The sequence below is a fragment of the Helianthus annuus genome, chromosome 12 (assembly GCF_002127325.2).
Source record: "Helianthus annuus cultivar XRQ/B chromosome 12, HanXRQr2.0-SUNRISE, whole genome shotgun sequence".
Taxonomy (NCBI): Eukaryota; Viridiplantae; Streptophyta; class Magnoliopsida; order Asterales; family Asteraceae; genus Helianthus; species Helianthus annuus.
In genome coordinates, this window is record NC_035444.2 from 33,900,891 (window position 1) to 33,915,915 (window position 15,025).

Sequence of the window (15,025 nt, forward strand, 5' to 3'; positions counted from 1 at the left end):
TTATTCTGCTAAGTTGTGTGTGTACTCAGAGACCTTGGTTGTGGAGTTACAAATGCTGACTGGTTGGCTTGTGCTTGGAGCAGAGCTTGCTGTGCGCTGAGCTGCGTATAAACGAGGTTTATGGACGCCATCTGTTCGGCATACCAGGAAGCCAGAGTTTTTCTTTCGAGTAGCCCTAAAAGTGCAGAATAATTGAGTTGTGCTTGTTCCGATGGAGCTGAAGGGCCTGCTCCATGGCTTAGTGTCTGCATTAGTGGAGGTGTTTGGTGCAACACCCCCGTTGGGGTTTGGAGAGCAGCTCCGTTTGTGGTTTGAGTGATGACCCTGGCTGGTGTTTGGAAAGTGGGTCCGGTTGTGGTTTGGCTAACAACCCTGGATGCACTTCTTAAAATAGAAGGAAAATCGTTGTTCAGCTGTCCCTCTTGGATCGTTTCGTTCCTTTGACCCCTTGGGACATGTGTTGTGTCCGAAACGAGTTCGAAGGAAGAAACTTCTCCGTCGACTGGGTGTGAGGGATTTTGTTCAGCCATTTTGACGAGTGTTTTTCAAGAAAGAAAAGAGATGAGATTGGTTTTGCAAAAAGCGGATGGCGCCAATCATGAAACACCGATTAACACAGGATTAATCGATGGGGTTATTTCGTCTATGGGGTTCAACCTCTTTCCTTACTCGTATCAATGGCTCAAGACCTGCAAAACAGTAGCACCGTCAGTCTCGTTAAGAGGGGGAGAAAGGGGATTTCCCTCTTAACCAGGCTCCGGCGTGAGAATAAGTACTGTTCTGAGAGGAATAAACAGTGTGTGTATAGAGTGAGTATAGAGTGTAAAGATCCTGAACCTGAATGATGAAGGGTCATATTTATAACCGGAGGGTAAAGGAGGGAGGAGCAGTTGTGCCAGCTGTGGGTGCGCGCCAGCTGTCCGACCAAGGGGAATATCCTCTTGGTCTGCTCTGTTGTGGCAGGCGTAGTGGTACACGTGGCGTGCTTGCATTCGCCCATGCTGGAAACCTTGTACTGATGTCGTCAGTTCTGCCCCCTGGTTTGTCGCAGGCCTATGTGGCGCGTCCTGCGAGTGGTGACACGTGTTGTCCTTTATGTCTGGTAGAGCATCTTTGGTGCCACCTGCGGCTCTTCCAGAAGTTTCTAGAAGTTTCTGAATTATTTTGCTGATGTGGTCGCCAAGTATGCTCAAAAGATGGTGTGGTCCCTGCCATGTAGGCAGGGAAATTGGGACCATACCTCTTCAACCACCAAGGTTAACATAAATTGTTAAAAAGAGTTCCAAAATCAATAGAGTGAAAATAACTTTTGAACATTGTCAACCTATAACTTAAGACGAGGTCACCCGTCCCGGAGGCCACTCTCTAGTGAATCATCTTCTTATGATAACAAATACCAAGGAGGTTAATGACGAGGACATGATGGTTTCGTGTTATGGGTTGGGTTATAAGTTATGATTTACCAACTACCTTGTTATTTAGTACTTACAACCTTTAATATAACTTTGAACAAATCTTGTCTTAAAAAATATATGGGAAATTGGCCTGTAATAATCCCACCGAGACCTTATTGGCCATTAATAATTCCACCTCAGAATATTCCCCCCACCAGTTTCACCTTTCACCTATTTTTCCTACAATGGTCCCTTGTTAAAAAAGCTTAACGGAGTTAAACTTTTTTCCAAACTACAAACAAATTTTTAGGGCTTTTTGTTAGAATGACGATACGAGTCCATTGATGTAAAACTTGCCTCGAAACGGTGCTCCAAACGATGAAAACGGCGCTTCAATTCAGGTGTTTAAATTTCCAATTAAGCAAAATCAAGTCACTTGGAGCACCATTTCTGAAGGGGTATGGTCCCAAAAAGTCGCGCAAACCTCCGCCCAGGTTGCGCGCGGAACCATACTCCTTATTTCAGAAAACTTATTAACAGTATCCACGCGCGACTTACACGCGTTGTAGTTTGTCCCGCGCGAGGCAAGGCTCACAAGAGGCCCAGATATCAGCACTTAGCATAAAACAATGGAACAAATGAGCATGCTAACCCCTCGCGGGTTAGTTTGTTGTCCAACAAGAGCCACTCAGTAGGGAAGCGCACGGCTACCTACAGTGGTACATAAGGTACAAGTGGCAGTAAAAGGAGCCAATGAGCGTCTAGCAGGCTCTGGTCAATCGTGCGCCACGATCGCCTGACGAGAAGTACACAAGGACGCCTACGTGGCACCAATCAGAGGACGGGGACAACTGTCCCACGATCTCCACTTGTCTGCTGATGACAGAAGGACAACAAGGCCGACAACAATGACACGTGGCTCCAATCAAGGTGCGCCAGCACCGACGAGCGTCTAGAAGCCACTAAGCGGTCGACGCTAGTGAGACAAAGAGCATATCCGTTTTGTTGTCCGCTTCTGGCCCAAGGCCCATCAGCCCATAACCCCTTACACCTCTCCGGCTATAAATAGAGACCTCATCCCACAGGTTAAACATTCTATTCCCTCAGCTCTCACTCTTTACACTTAATTACTCTCAAAGCAGTCGCTTATTCTCACGCCGGAGCCTGGTTAAGAGGGAAACCCCCACATTCCCCTCTTAACGAGTAACGGTGTTCTGTTTTGCAGGATTGATACCAAGTCGGAGCTCAAATATCCTTAAGAAGATTAACCATCATGAAAGGAACATAAACCAATCTAATTAACTCCCTAATTAGATCACTGTTTCTTCAATTTCGAAGTAAATTTTACATCAATAGACTCGTATCATCGTTCTGATCAAAAGCCCTAAAAAATCTGTTTGTAATTTGGAAAAAGGCTTAACCCCGTTAAGCTTTTTTAACGGGGGACCATTGTAGGAAAAATAGGTGAAAGGTGGGACTGGTGGGGGGAATATTCTGAGGTGAGATTATTAATGGCCAATTAGGTCTAGGTGGGATTATTACAGGCCAATTCCCCAAAATATATCAACGTAAATGTTGTTATCGCACACTTTGAAAGCTGAAGGCGAAATTGCAACAAACTTTAACTTTAAGTTATATGAAAAGAATATGCTGGTCAACACTAAATCAGTGGCGGACCTAGAAATTATTTGTTGGGAGGTGCGGATGAGTGGTTCAAGCGTATTTTCAAGAGGTGCAGTCGGGTTTTTTTGCCTAAAAAATACACTAATTTTTTTTTTCAACAGGGGCGCCCGCCCATCCTGAGCTTCACCTAGGTCCGTCCGTGCACTAAATCACGATTATCTTTTATATTTCTGATATTTCAAATATATTTATATTTATATTTATATATATATATATATATATAACAAATGTTGAAACCTCTTATGAATAGTGTTTTTGTTTTTTTTTGTCTTTAATAATTATTGTCTTGTAGTGGTTTCTTTTGTTTTCATTCTCTTCATCTTGTAATGAGTTTGTTTGTGTTACGCCTACTTGCAGTATAAGTTTGTGTTTGTATTTTTCTATGTTTTATGTCCCGTGACGGTAAATTCATAAAAGATAGGTAAACATACTAGATTTCAAAACGAGAAGTCTACCATTTTTATAAAACAATAAATATAAGGGTTGTGTTAAACTTACTCCTCTTCGTCTATTTTTTCGTGTACCCCTCTTTCTATGCGCCTGTATATTACAATCTATATGTTCGTGTATCGCAAATTCGCAATCTGTGCGTTCGTATACCACTCTCAATACCCTAGTTATCAACATACATTGTAGAATGTATCATCTTCAGTTAACTCCAACTATCTATCCATTATATTTACTAAAAAAAAACTTCTTTACACATATTTGTTATTTATTATAAAGTTTTTGTTTTTAACATGAACTACATAAATTAATCTATTCGTTTTACCTTGCTGTTGGTGAGATTTACTGAGTATGATGATGATGGTGTTTTATCACCAGAAAATTTATATTACCAATTGATACATGAATGTGGTTCGTGTATCATGAGCTCTTTTAGTGTAATTCTACTAGGGCATATCAAAGTTAATACAAAGCTACACTGTGTAACTAATGGTTAGTGGTGTAATTAGTTACAGACATTGTTATAGAGTATATCACCTAGAAGAGCCTTCCAAATCACTTAAGCCTTTTTAATAGACCTTGAGGAATTCTCACACAAATATTAGCATAGCTTCTCTTCTAGATATGTTTTATATTCGGTAGCAGGGATGAGTATTTGGTACCGAGTACGAGTACCGTACTGCATGGGCGTAGCATAGTGGGGGCTGGGGGAACTTTTCGCTCACTAGTGGCCGGTATGTAGTTTTCGTATAGAATTTTTTAGGTATGTACGTTTTTGACCCCCCGATTTTATAATTTTTTAGGTATAATTTTTGGTCCGGTAACTTCCGACCCCCCGGTCGAAAATCTCAAGCTTCGCCATTGCCGTACTGTAACGGTTATATTCGGTACGGGTACCCATTTTTTTTTCATTTTTCAGTATTGGTACCGGTATTTTGGTGTATTTACAGATACTGGTACCGAATGGGTATATTCAGTACCGGTACCCATTTTCTCCATTTTTTGGTACCGGTAGGGATATTTTGGTCGATTTAGGGTGCTGAACCGGTATATTCAGTATCGGTACCCATTTTCTCCGTTTTTCGGTACCGGTACCATGCCCATCCCTGTTCGGTTGTTTATTACTTTGAAAGTACCGGTACTGGTACCGGTCCGATGCCATACTCATCCCGTCCCTATTGGGTAGTTTATTATGTTGTTAAAATCAATTAATCATTTATTTGATATCTAGTACAAACATACAACTTTTCTCATGACAACCTGACCAGAACGAGAGACTGAAGCTTGTGCGGATCCATGTCCAAAATTTCATATACGAAATAAGATATCGAAATCAACTATAAATATCAAGATAGGCAATTTTAAATATTTGCGCAGAGAAGGTGTTGGCGTTGACGACGGGCCCCAGCCATACGCGGTAGGTCATCAAGTTCGAGATCAAATACAGAAAATGAGCGCGAAACATGTAACGAGTCGAGCCGGTTGAAAACCAAATACTGAATCAACAATGTACCATTGATACAAACTAAAAACTTCATAAAAAAGAGTTTTTAGAATTATCCCACTACTTCTACAACCTACATTATCAAACTTCTTCTTTAATTCAGAACACCAACAAACAAACAAACATTCAAAACAAAGATCAAAAGTTATGCATCTAAGAGTACACTTCACTCTCTTTCTTTCCACTCTCATCTTCCTCCATGTTGTAGTCTTCCCCATCAATCTGCTCATACTCATAATCTGCTGTATCTTTGTCATCATAAGCTTCAAGCTCTTCATCTAGCAATGTGTCCTCATCAACCGACCCCACTTTATTCTCCGCATCGCTCGGTTCATGATCACTAAAAGATTGACCATTTGCTGGCTTTTCGTTGTCCGTGTTCCCAGATGGGATTTCTTTTCTTTCCTTTTGATTATCTTCGTTGTTCGTGGAAGAAATTACAGATCCTCGTTTCCGCTTCAAAATCTCACTGAGAGGCTTTGGTCCTTCGAATGACGCGTTGACTTCAGATTGTTGACTTTCGGGTCTCGGGTATTTCCTCTTCCCCAACGTTTGACCATCGTCTACTTGTTGACTTCTTAATTCCGACAATCTTTTAGGTCCGGTAAACTCACTACTGTTACCGCGATAACCCCTGTACTCTCTTCCCTGGTTATTGAAATCATCACTTGATCTGCCCCTTATTCTGTCTCTAAACCTCGGCCTTTCAGGAGTGTATCTGGACCGTTGTTGTCTTCCCATGTAAATTTCCCTTTCTACCCTTGAGCCGTTTTCATAGCCAGGTGACGTTGATCTTCCCGGAATCCTTATTCTTCCTCTAAGCCGGCTACTAAGGGGACCGGAATCCACGCGACGGTCATTGTGGTGGTCACGGGGATGTTCACGACTGATAACCGACCTTAGACCGCCAACATTATCACCCCTTTGCTTCGATAGTCGGTGGCGTAAGTCCGAATGATCAAACTGATTCGGACTTTCATCTCTAGGAAACCGTTTCCTTCCGAACTTAGAATTATCTCTACGGGCCTCCCATGCGTACTCTTCCTCGTTATAGCGCTCAAAATCACGTTTCTTAGGATACATATCACGGTCAACCTCATAATCAACGGACCTTTGAAACTGTTCTTCATTAGGATAATATTCAGAATCGTCAACATCGTTCTCCACAAGAACGTCAAAACCAGGTGTCGGTTCTCTTGAATATTCTTCAACATCGTTACCATTTATTTCCTCGTTATCCGAAACATGATTTGTCTCGTAAACACCATGGTTAGACTGGAATTCATTCATGACAGGTGGCGGTGCAACCTTTTTCTCCGTAGCAACACCGTTACCATTTCTCAGCGGCACTTTGGGCGCTTGTTTCCCCTGTGGAGGTAGAGACTCGACGGGCTTTTGGACTGTTCCATATTGTGTAGGCTTCTGTTCTTGAATGTGTTTCACTGGGCCCGCGGGATCCACCTTAGAAGGCTTGGTAACGGGCTTAGGCAGTATGGGCTGCACAGCTACGTTATTGACTGTGTTTGGTGGCCCGTGCAAGAAAGGGCATAAATGTCCTTTTAAACAGTAACCTTTCTGAAAGAAAATGCAGGCAACGCCTTGCTTTATCGGAGCCTGAGGTGCAGCAGGTCCCACAGGAGTAGAAGCTTCGGCTCCCAATAATCCGTCAAGAGGCTGAAAACAACACGTTATATGACATAAATTTAAAGGCTTAAATAAAAAAAAATCAACAAAAATGAAGAAAATGAGCTGAATATAGAAAACTTACAGGATGACGGAAACCACATTTTGGATTCAAACAATTTCCGTTTAACCAGTACCAACAATCCCTGGGGTTGACCCGCGCGATATCACTATGGCGATACTCACATTCATTCCCCTATTAACATATGGCCGAAAAGCTAAAGTTAATATAGATAACAGTATAACACAATAACATACTAAATGCTGAAACGGTGAATGGTTAAAACTCTTAGGGTGTGGGTCAAAGCATCTTTACAGTTATTGGTTTTCAATTTGTTTGACCGTTTAAAAGTAACATATGAACTTTATTCACGATGTGCGATTGTTTGCGTCTTCCTAATTTGACCAACATTATGACCCATTGGCCGAGGGCGATCCCACTTTAATGAATAAGTAACTCCACCAGCCCTTAACTTTCATTTATGTCGGTTTCAAACAATTTACACCATTATGATTGGCTTAAAAAAACCAAACAACGATACTTTCCCGATAGAATGGGATTACTCTTGGCAACATACGTGAAAGTTCGGGGCGTGAACCAATTGCCAGTATGGATTATAATCGGCCAATAAGTTATTTTGTTTTTAAAGAAAACTAGTGCCAAACCATGTTGCCTAGAAATCAATCCCCTGTGCCTAGTTGCGACCACGTTTGCTAGTGAATCGATCGAAACCAGAGCCAAACTCCCTCATAGATTACTAATATTCAATATGCCTATATACATTATCAGAATTCCTACACTTACACTCTAAAGCTACAATCTAACACCATTAATCTGAAATTTGAACACAAACAAGACCGTTAAACACCCAATATCAATCCAAGATCCACCACATTACACCCACCAACAAAAACCCAAAACTTTTGTCCCAGAGAACCCACGTAAAACAGAAAAAAAAAAAAAGATAACCTTTTTGCATGTTAAAGGAGACGCAAGAAAATAAACACAATCAGTGTTTCGTTTCAAGAACTCCTCATCCTCCGGAGCCAATTGGGAAGCTTGTGGTGGTTGATTGGTAACACCACCCACCATTGTTGCGGTTCGAACCTGTAAAATTTGAATAATATGGACGGTTGGATCTAGGGTTTGTGAGTGGCTCAACAGGGGTGTTGAAGATGTGGGTATTGATCTTGAAATAAGGGGTTGTGGGTATTGAAAGATAGCCGCCAAATAGTGGAGAAAAGGGGTGTTGAAGGTTTGAAGAGATGAACCAGAAGCTTGAACCCCACAGGCTTTAAGTTTAAGCCAAGAAGAGCTGACCCTGACCCTGAACCAGGATGGTGTTAAAGGGGGGCTATGGACTCGTTGGGTTAGATGGATCTATGGTCAAAGGTGAAAGTGATTTTTAGAACATTCAAGCCACATACTAGGTTCTTTATTTCATTCATTGATTAAAGAGTAAACCGCTAAAATGGTCACAAGTTTTGGTTACTTTTGTCACTTTATTTCAAAACTCAACTCTTTTGAATCTAGTTCATGTGGTTTCAATTTTGTTGCCGTTTTCATCCAAAATCAAAATCTGATCAGATTTATCAGTTAGAATCCAGTTTTTTTTTTTTTTGTCTTTTTTCCTTCATCTATATTGCTCGTTAATACGGGTAATGCTTATTAAAAATATTATCGTATGAAAAAGTCACAGTTGTTTGAAAATCATGGGGGAAGTGAGTTTATAAGTCAACAATATTGGACTTTTCTATCTTTGCCCTTTTTCCCACTTGTTTCCGTTGATTTTAGTTACGTGAAATTTAAATTTGGGGAGCACTTAATCTCAACCATTGATCTTGCAAATCAACTGTCCAGACTGTCTCCTGCGTTTTGTACACTAAGATTGTCTTGTACAATAACTTTCCCTTTATTAATAAATAGTAGACGAGTTTAGGTCAAGCTTGAAAAACTATCCACGAGCCAAATTCGAGGTTTAAACGTGCTAATCACAAGCCCAAACTCTCTCAAGTTAAACGAGCCGTTCTTAGGCTTGGCTCAGCTTGTTTACACCCTAATCGTGGATAGATAACCAATCTTGTTATAACTGATTTAAACTCATTACTTTACCGTTGAACAGCAAAATGTTTAGAACAACTAAACAAGATCTATTATAACAAACGTATTTCACAACAAATACAGATCAATACAACAAACATATGTTACAAACCATGGTTCCCAATTCTTTCAGCGCCTTTCTAACCCGTTTTCTCAGCTTCTACATTTGTTCTTTTGATTCCCTTTGCGATATTGGCCATCCAGCAGAAAAACCAGCACTGTTCTCGAGAAATCAGTTACTTATCGTCGTCTATCATGGACCTTTTTTCAGTGAATAGGGTGGTATGGCGTGACCGCTCGCTTAGATGGCAATTTCCTTAAAATGATGAGAACGAGAGACGACGGTAGTATCTCCACCAGCTATCGCACGAAAAATAGTTAGAAAATATTAATATTGAGAACCCGATATAGTAATATATTATAAGTTGTATATTTCTGTTCTAATAGCATTTTGATTTTACATTTCCTTACCAAGTAGTATATGAAGTTGAGGACAGGATGCTCCATCAAATCTAGGTTAGCAGCTTCATCAAACGCGTTAAAGCACATCTAACATCCCGGTCCGGAGATTAAAACATAATACAAAAATTAGAAAAAAAAAAAAAAACCATAAACACCAAAAATAAATAAATAAATAAATAAATTTTTGACATGTCCTAGAAAACGAACCAACGAACCATTTCTGACCTGTTACCCAACCCACATAATAACCAACTAGGGTAGCCCAGTTGGCCACCGACACCCACCTCTTCCCAGAGGTACCGGGTTCGAGTCTTGGGAGTGGCATATGTCGCCCAGGGTAAGAACTCGGCAAGGGGAATTCACCGCGGAGCTAGCTTGGTCGGGTAGCGGCTCCCGGAGTGGGATCACTCCGGCGGTTGGGAGGACCGTGCACTAACCCCCCCCCCCCCCCCACATAAGACACGCCCATCTTGTCCCTATAATAATTTCACAATCTATAGAAGGCCAATCATCACATTATGGAGATGAGGAACTCACCATGATACATCTTACAAGGAAACACGCAAAGCAGATTGTTGTCACATAGCCGACCTACAGGAGCAATATATATAAATAAATACTTATAGTAAAAATAATGGCAAATTAAAAATATATGTGATATATACCTCATGCAGTTTCTTTCGTCGGCCTTTTGACTCCACGGGGAAGCGCTTCAACATTAAAAAGAGCCTGAAAAAAATCAAACAACACCCTCATAAGATTTTTGAAGAATTTGTTAACAATCAACGTGATTTTATATATATAATTAATTTATACACACACATAATAGCTTTTAAAAAATTGGAAAAGTATAAAAATGTGTTTTATGTACCTTCCTCCATAAAGAAGAAAACCTAGGGCTGCAAACAAGGACACACCTGGGAAATAATACATATGTGAGGTGACTCTAACGATAAAAAAAATTAAAAAAGAATATCGGATAATTAAATCGGTTATAAAGAGTAGAAGACCTGCAAAGAACATCTTGGAGAGGACCACCATTGCAGTGATAGGCTTCCACCAAGTTATTAACCATAAAACTATCTGTAAACAAGTAATTAAATCAATTAAACACTTCATAATCCATATAAATATAAATAAAAAAAATAAACATATCTACAATGACTATTTACAAAAGTAACCGTCTCACCTGAATTGTATAGATGATTCCGTTAATTGTATAGAAAGTTGGCCGGAGACCATCAGTTGAGACTGCCCGCGCCTGTCAAATGTGTAAATATTAACAAAAAAAAAAAAGAAAAAAACGAACTAATTAACATTTTTAAACGAGCCAATGATGCCTAAAACTAGGGGTGTTCAAGATCGGATAATCCGGTTTTCGGATATCCGAAAATCGGATATCCGAAATTTCGGATAGTGAAATATTGACATCCGAACCCGAATCCGAAATTTCGGATATCCGAAATTTCGGATTCGGATATCTAATTGGATATCCGAATATCCAATTTTTTATTTTTTTATTATTTTTTAATATTTGGAACCAGATTTTTCGGATAGTTTCGGATATCCGAATATAAATTTCGGATATTTTTTTCGGATACCTCGGATATTTTTCGGATACTTCGGATATTTTCGGATATTCGGATATCCGAAAAAAATAAAAATTAAATTTTCGGATATTTTCGGATAATTCGGATATTTCGGATACGGGTTTTCGGATATTTCGGATTCGGTTTCGGATTTTTTTGAACACCCCTACCTAAAACATATGGGTATACATAGAAATAAAAAAAAAAAAAGATAAAAACCTGATAGTAAATCTCTGCCCAGAACAACACTAAGAGAGCATAAGTAGTAAAAAATGCAAGACTTGGCACATCAAGTAATACATGTTGGATAATCTGACAACAAAAAATATTAAAAAATCAACTATTTAAAAATTAAATATACATTTCAATAAATGATGATCTAAAGTACATTGCTAACCTCGGGCTTTAACTGTTGAACGTCATGATGGAATACAAAGATGAAACATCTAACTGCAGTAATGATACATATTTACGGTTAGAAAACTCGAGACAGTTTGATAAACTATACTTTTGTAAAGAAGTATATAACAGTATATACGGACCCCCGTTAACCAATACATTGAGCAAATGGAACACCTTCTGAGTGGTCCAACCATACTCTGGAGCTCGAAGTTGTATCCTGATTAGTTGCACCTGTAATAGTTGGAATGATCCAAAAAATCAACATTCCGAGCCTTTTTTAATGCAAATTATGCGTACATTGTACTTCTTTTCTGAAGAAGGTGATGATAATCAACGACAACATGCAAACCATACTGCTAGTATTTGTTAAATTGATTAATGTTGGTGCCAAAACTAGCAATTTATATCAATCTTGAAGTTGCAACCAAATTTTTATATCTGTGAAGCACTACGTGAAGTTTGGATGCGTGTTTTTGAAAAGGATTGCTTAATTAACGATAAAGATAGATAATATTACATTCATCTCAATAATCAGTTTTCTTTACAACTCACAGAAGCTCTACATACCAGATTATTTGACCCTAACTATTCAGATGACTTAAATCAGACTAAGTGTTGGCAAAACACCCAAATCTCGTTTCTGCCTTAGCCCACAAAGCTCACTTGCCCCGTGTAAGCTGCACTTGGTGCCACTGATTTGTAGAGTATTGGTGGACCCAGAAAGAACATCTTTGGACGCTTGGCGGGTTCTCACGAGTACTAAAAAGATACTCATAAGTTATTTCTAATCATTTTAGCATTTTTAAGGGATTGCTAACAAAACAACCCCCCCCCCCCCCAAATAGCGCACACCAAAGTACCTTTCATATCATATGGCTCATAGCTCCTTACAACCCATCGATGTAGTTAATATCCCAATATATCGGTTGTCGGTCCCCTGCCAAGATATCGGTACAAAATATAGGTCAGAATATCGGTACCGATAATATCAGCAATATTGACCAATATTTGACTGATATTGGACCAATATTTGACCGATATTGGACCAACATTTGACCGATATATCACCGATTTTCCTGATATCAGTACCTTTCTTCTTAGTTCTACCATTCGTCTTTTTTCTTAATGTTGCTATTAGTGTTTTAAGTCTTAATTGTTAGTTGTTAATGTTAAGAGGGGTAGGGGTGGTCATCACTTGTACAAATTCCATCACTCACAACATCTAATCAAGTTCCGCCATGTCATCAACCATTATTCCATCACTCACAACCTTTTTTAGTAGAAATGCCCATCACTCACCACCACACCCAACAATTTCCAAACCAACAATTTCCCTCACCACCCATACCCCATCACGCGTCAAACAATAACGCGTTCTAAAATTGGCGCGTTCTTAACACTAGGTGGCGGTGGTATTTGGCCAACTTCCACGTGTGGTATAATTTCATCACGGGGGAAACAAGCTCCACCCCGGGTCCCCTAAATGTTACTGTTTTAAGTCTTAGACCTTAGGGTGTAAGGGGCACTCCCCTAAGAGGGGAGTCCCCTCTCTTACGCACACCCAATCAGGTTATGCCACATCAACTCCCCTCTTAAACACCCCTCGCACCCCAATTTGATGGCGGCACTCCCCTATTAGGTGATTTACTTTTTTATTCAAAAAAAAAAAAAAAGTAAAAGTTTTTGATTGGTTGAAAACAGGCTGGCCCCACCATGTCATATCCCCCTCTTCGGTGAACAAGCCCCGAACAAACCCACCGATTTGGGTCCCCGCACCGACGGCGCCGGTGTTCCCGAGCGGTGAATTGGGTCACCGCACGCACTCCCCGCGAGTGCCCCGATCACCCTTAGTAAGTTCCTACTTACTACACATTGTTAGTGTTTTGCAAGTTGTAAAAGGTTAATTCATTAATGGTAGGAAAGTATACTGAAGTGTTATGTTGCTATATATATAAATTTAGCATGAGATTAAAATTACTGATGTCTCACCGATATCGGATATTTTACCGCATTAACTACTTAGCAACCCATATGACAAATTTTCTCCAGTCATATGATCACTTATAGTCTCTTAGTGGTGTTCTTTTAGACTGCCCCATTTAAAATCTTAAATTATCAAAACTTATTTTTTTAACTTAACAACATAAACAAGTTCAAACACAACATTATACACATCTAAAAAAACCCTAACAATCACTCCACTAAAATCAACCATCAACCAAAACCAATACAAACATTCAAACAAAAACCCAGCACAAATCATCATAAACAAAGTCAATTTCAAACTCACCAAAGCCACAACCGATACGACGCCGTACAGAGCAGCAAGAACACAAAAAATCCAATCTTGCGAAACTGCAGAATCATTAACCTCATCCCACCAATCATACGCGTTCTTCAAAGCATACACCAACACTTGATCGTTATAAAGATCGATTGAAGCCCTACCCATCACCAGAGACACCGTTTTCCGACCGGTGAACCGCCGGCCGGTGAAATATTTTCAAGAACGAAAAAAGGGTTGAAAGGGGGAAATTTTGGATCTTTTTTGGTAATTGTGCCAAGGATTTGAAGAAGAATTGTGGGTTTGGATTTTGGATAGCCGGCAAACGTGCGAACAAGGGGAGGGAGAAGGATATTTGATTTGATTTTCAAAGCTGAATCTTTAGCCTCTGTTTTTAAGTTTTGGTATGATTTAGTCCTCAACTTAATTCAATTTGGTATAAAGAAGCCAAGATGGTACTAAAACTATAACTTTTCTAATATAGGTCCTTTGGTTTCAATTTTGTTGTCGTTTTCATCCAAAATTTAAACTGGGTCAAATTTTTCAGTTAATCACATGCCTTTTTGTCGTTTTCCTCACTAATGAAGGGCAGAATGGCATTTTAATGTATTATTATAACAATTTTCGAAAATGTCATTTAACTCTTGTATTAAAAAAACAACTTTCGAAAATGTCATCCAAGCTATATATATATTTTTTTTGTTTTTATACAATTTGTATTACTAGTAAGGGAAAGGTTGTTGATGTTGTTTTTAAAGATTTGAATGGCATTTAGAAAACGGCAAGGCAGAATATGTTTAACGACTTTGTTTAAGATAATATTCAAACGTATAGTCATACAGACAAGGGAAGTGAATAATATTTCAGCCCCATATCACTATCTCCCGCAAACGCCACTGATAGAGTTCTCACCAATTTATCGTATTGCCCTATGTAACAAAATGCCTTATCGATTAGCAAACTAGAAACCGCGAGCCGGGTCAACTTCTTACAGTTCTTGACAATTGCTCCGAAACCTTCGTCCATTGGTTCACCGGTTACACGGTCGGGTCTGTACTGACAGATTATATCGAGCCGGGAGACTACGAGATCCGGGCAATTTTTAGACATGGCCACAACCGCAGCATTATTCATCTGCTGACAAAAGTAAAGAATTAATTGTAGTTTTCTACACCCTAATACAATCGCGAGTAGACCAACTTCTGAAACGGGCCCCTCAGTTTCTTCGGAAGCTAATGATGAAAGGGGGGAGTGGAAAGTAGTGAAAAGGAATGATAATGATTGGGTTTTGAGGGAGGTGTTGGTTGATTTGTGGTTTTTGGTGGTTTTAAATTTAGGAAATTTAGGGTTTTGATTTGGGGGAATTAGGGATGATGAGAGGATGATGGAGACTCCATTAGAGAGATGATGATGATGCCTACTTGTGCCACGAATTCGCCACGTCATCTTGTTCAACTCATTAGCTATGTGCCACGT

The 15,025-nt window shown here is 39.6% G+C and overlaps 2 protein-coding genes across 2 annotated transcripts; both read right to left on the minus strand.

Annotated features, from left to right (window-relative positions):
- Nucleotides 1-5,006: 5,006 nt before the first annotated feature.
- LOC110894599 (zinc finger CCCH domain-containing protein 17) lies at nucleotides 5,007-8,093 on the minus strand. The gene is made up of 3 exons (XM_022141817.2): nucleotides 7,682-8,093; nucleotides 6,797-6,907; nucleotides 5,007-6,702 (listed from the first exon to the last, which is right to left on the minus strand). The coding sequence occupies exons 1-3, from the start codon at nucleotides 7,802-7,804 to the stop codon at nucleotides 5,182-5,184; spliced, it is 1,755 nt and encodes a 584-aa protein (XP_021997509.1). The 5' UTR covers nucleotides 7,805-8,093; the 3' UTR covers nucleotides 5,007-5,181.
- A 699-nt stretch (nucleotides 8,094-8,792) lies between these two features.
- LOC110894598 (tobamovirus multiplication protein 3) lies at nucleotides 8,793-13,953 on the minus strand. Its single transcript, XM_022141816.1, has 11 exons — nucleotides 13,556-13,953; nucleotides 11,406-11,496; nucleotides 11,261-11,313; nucleotides 11,083-11,175; nucleotides 10,464-10,535; nucleotides 10,285-10,357; nucleotides 10,146-10,191; nucleotides 9,940-10,003; nucleotides 9,812-9,865; nucleotides 9,284-9,361; nucleotides 8,793-9,172 (listed from the first exon to the last, which is right to left on the minus strand). Exons 1-11 carry the CDS (start codon nucleotides 13,715-13,717, stop codon nucleotides 9,080-9,082), a joined length of 879 nt encoding a protein of 292 aa, XP_021997508.1. The 5' UTR covers nucleotides 13,718-13,953; the 3' UTR covers nucleotides 8,793-9,079.
- Nucleotides 13,954-15,025: the final 1,072 nt, after the last annotated feature.

Excerpts from the sequence above, each read along its gene's own strand:
- LOC110894599 (XM_022141817.2), bottom strand. The coding sequence starts at position 7,804 with ATGGTGGGTGGTGTTACCAATCAACCACCACAAGCTTCCCAATTGGCT. Across the intron at positions 6,908-7,681 it reads CTCCTTTAACATGCAAAAAG|GGGAATGAATGTGAGTATCG; the intron begins GTTATCTTTTTT and ends ATATGTTAATAG. Across the intron at positions 6,703-6,796 it reads AATGTGGTTTCCGTCATCCT|CCTCTTGACGGATTATTGGG; the intron begins GTAAGTTTTCTA and ends TGTTGTTTTCAG.
- LOC110894598 (XM_022141816.1), bottom strand. The coding sequence starts at position 13,717 with ATGGGTAGGGCTTCAATCGATCTTTATAACGATCAAGTGTTGGTGTAT. Across the intron at positions 10,004-10,145 it reads TTTCTTCTTTATGGAGGAAG|GCTCTTTTTAATGTTGAAGC; the intron begins GTACATAAAACA and ends GATTTTTTTCAG. Across the intron at positions 9,173-9,283 it reads TCAACTTCATATACTACTTG|CTGGTGGAGATACTACCGTC; the intron begins GTAAGGAAATGT and ends TTCGTGCGATAG.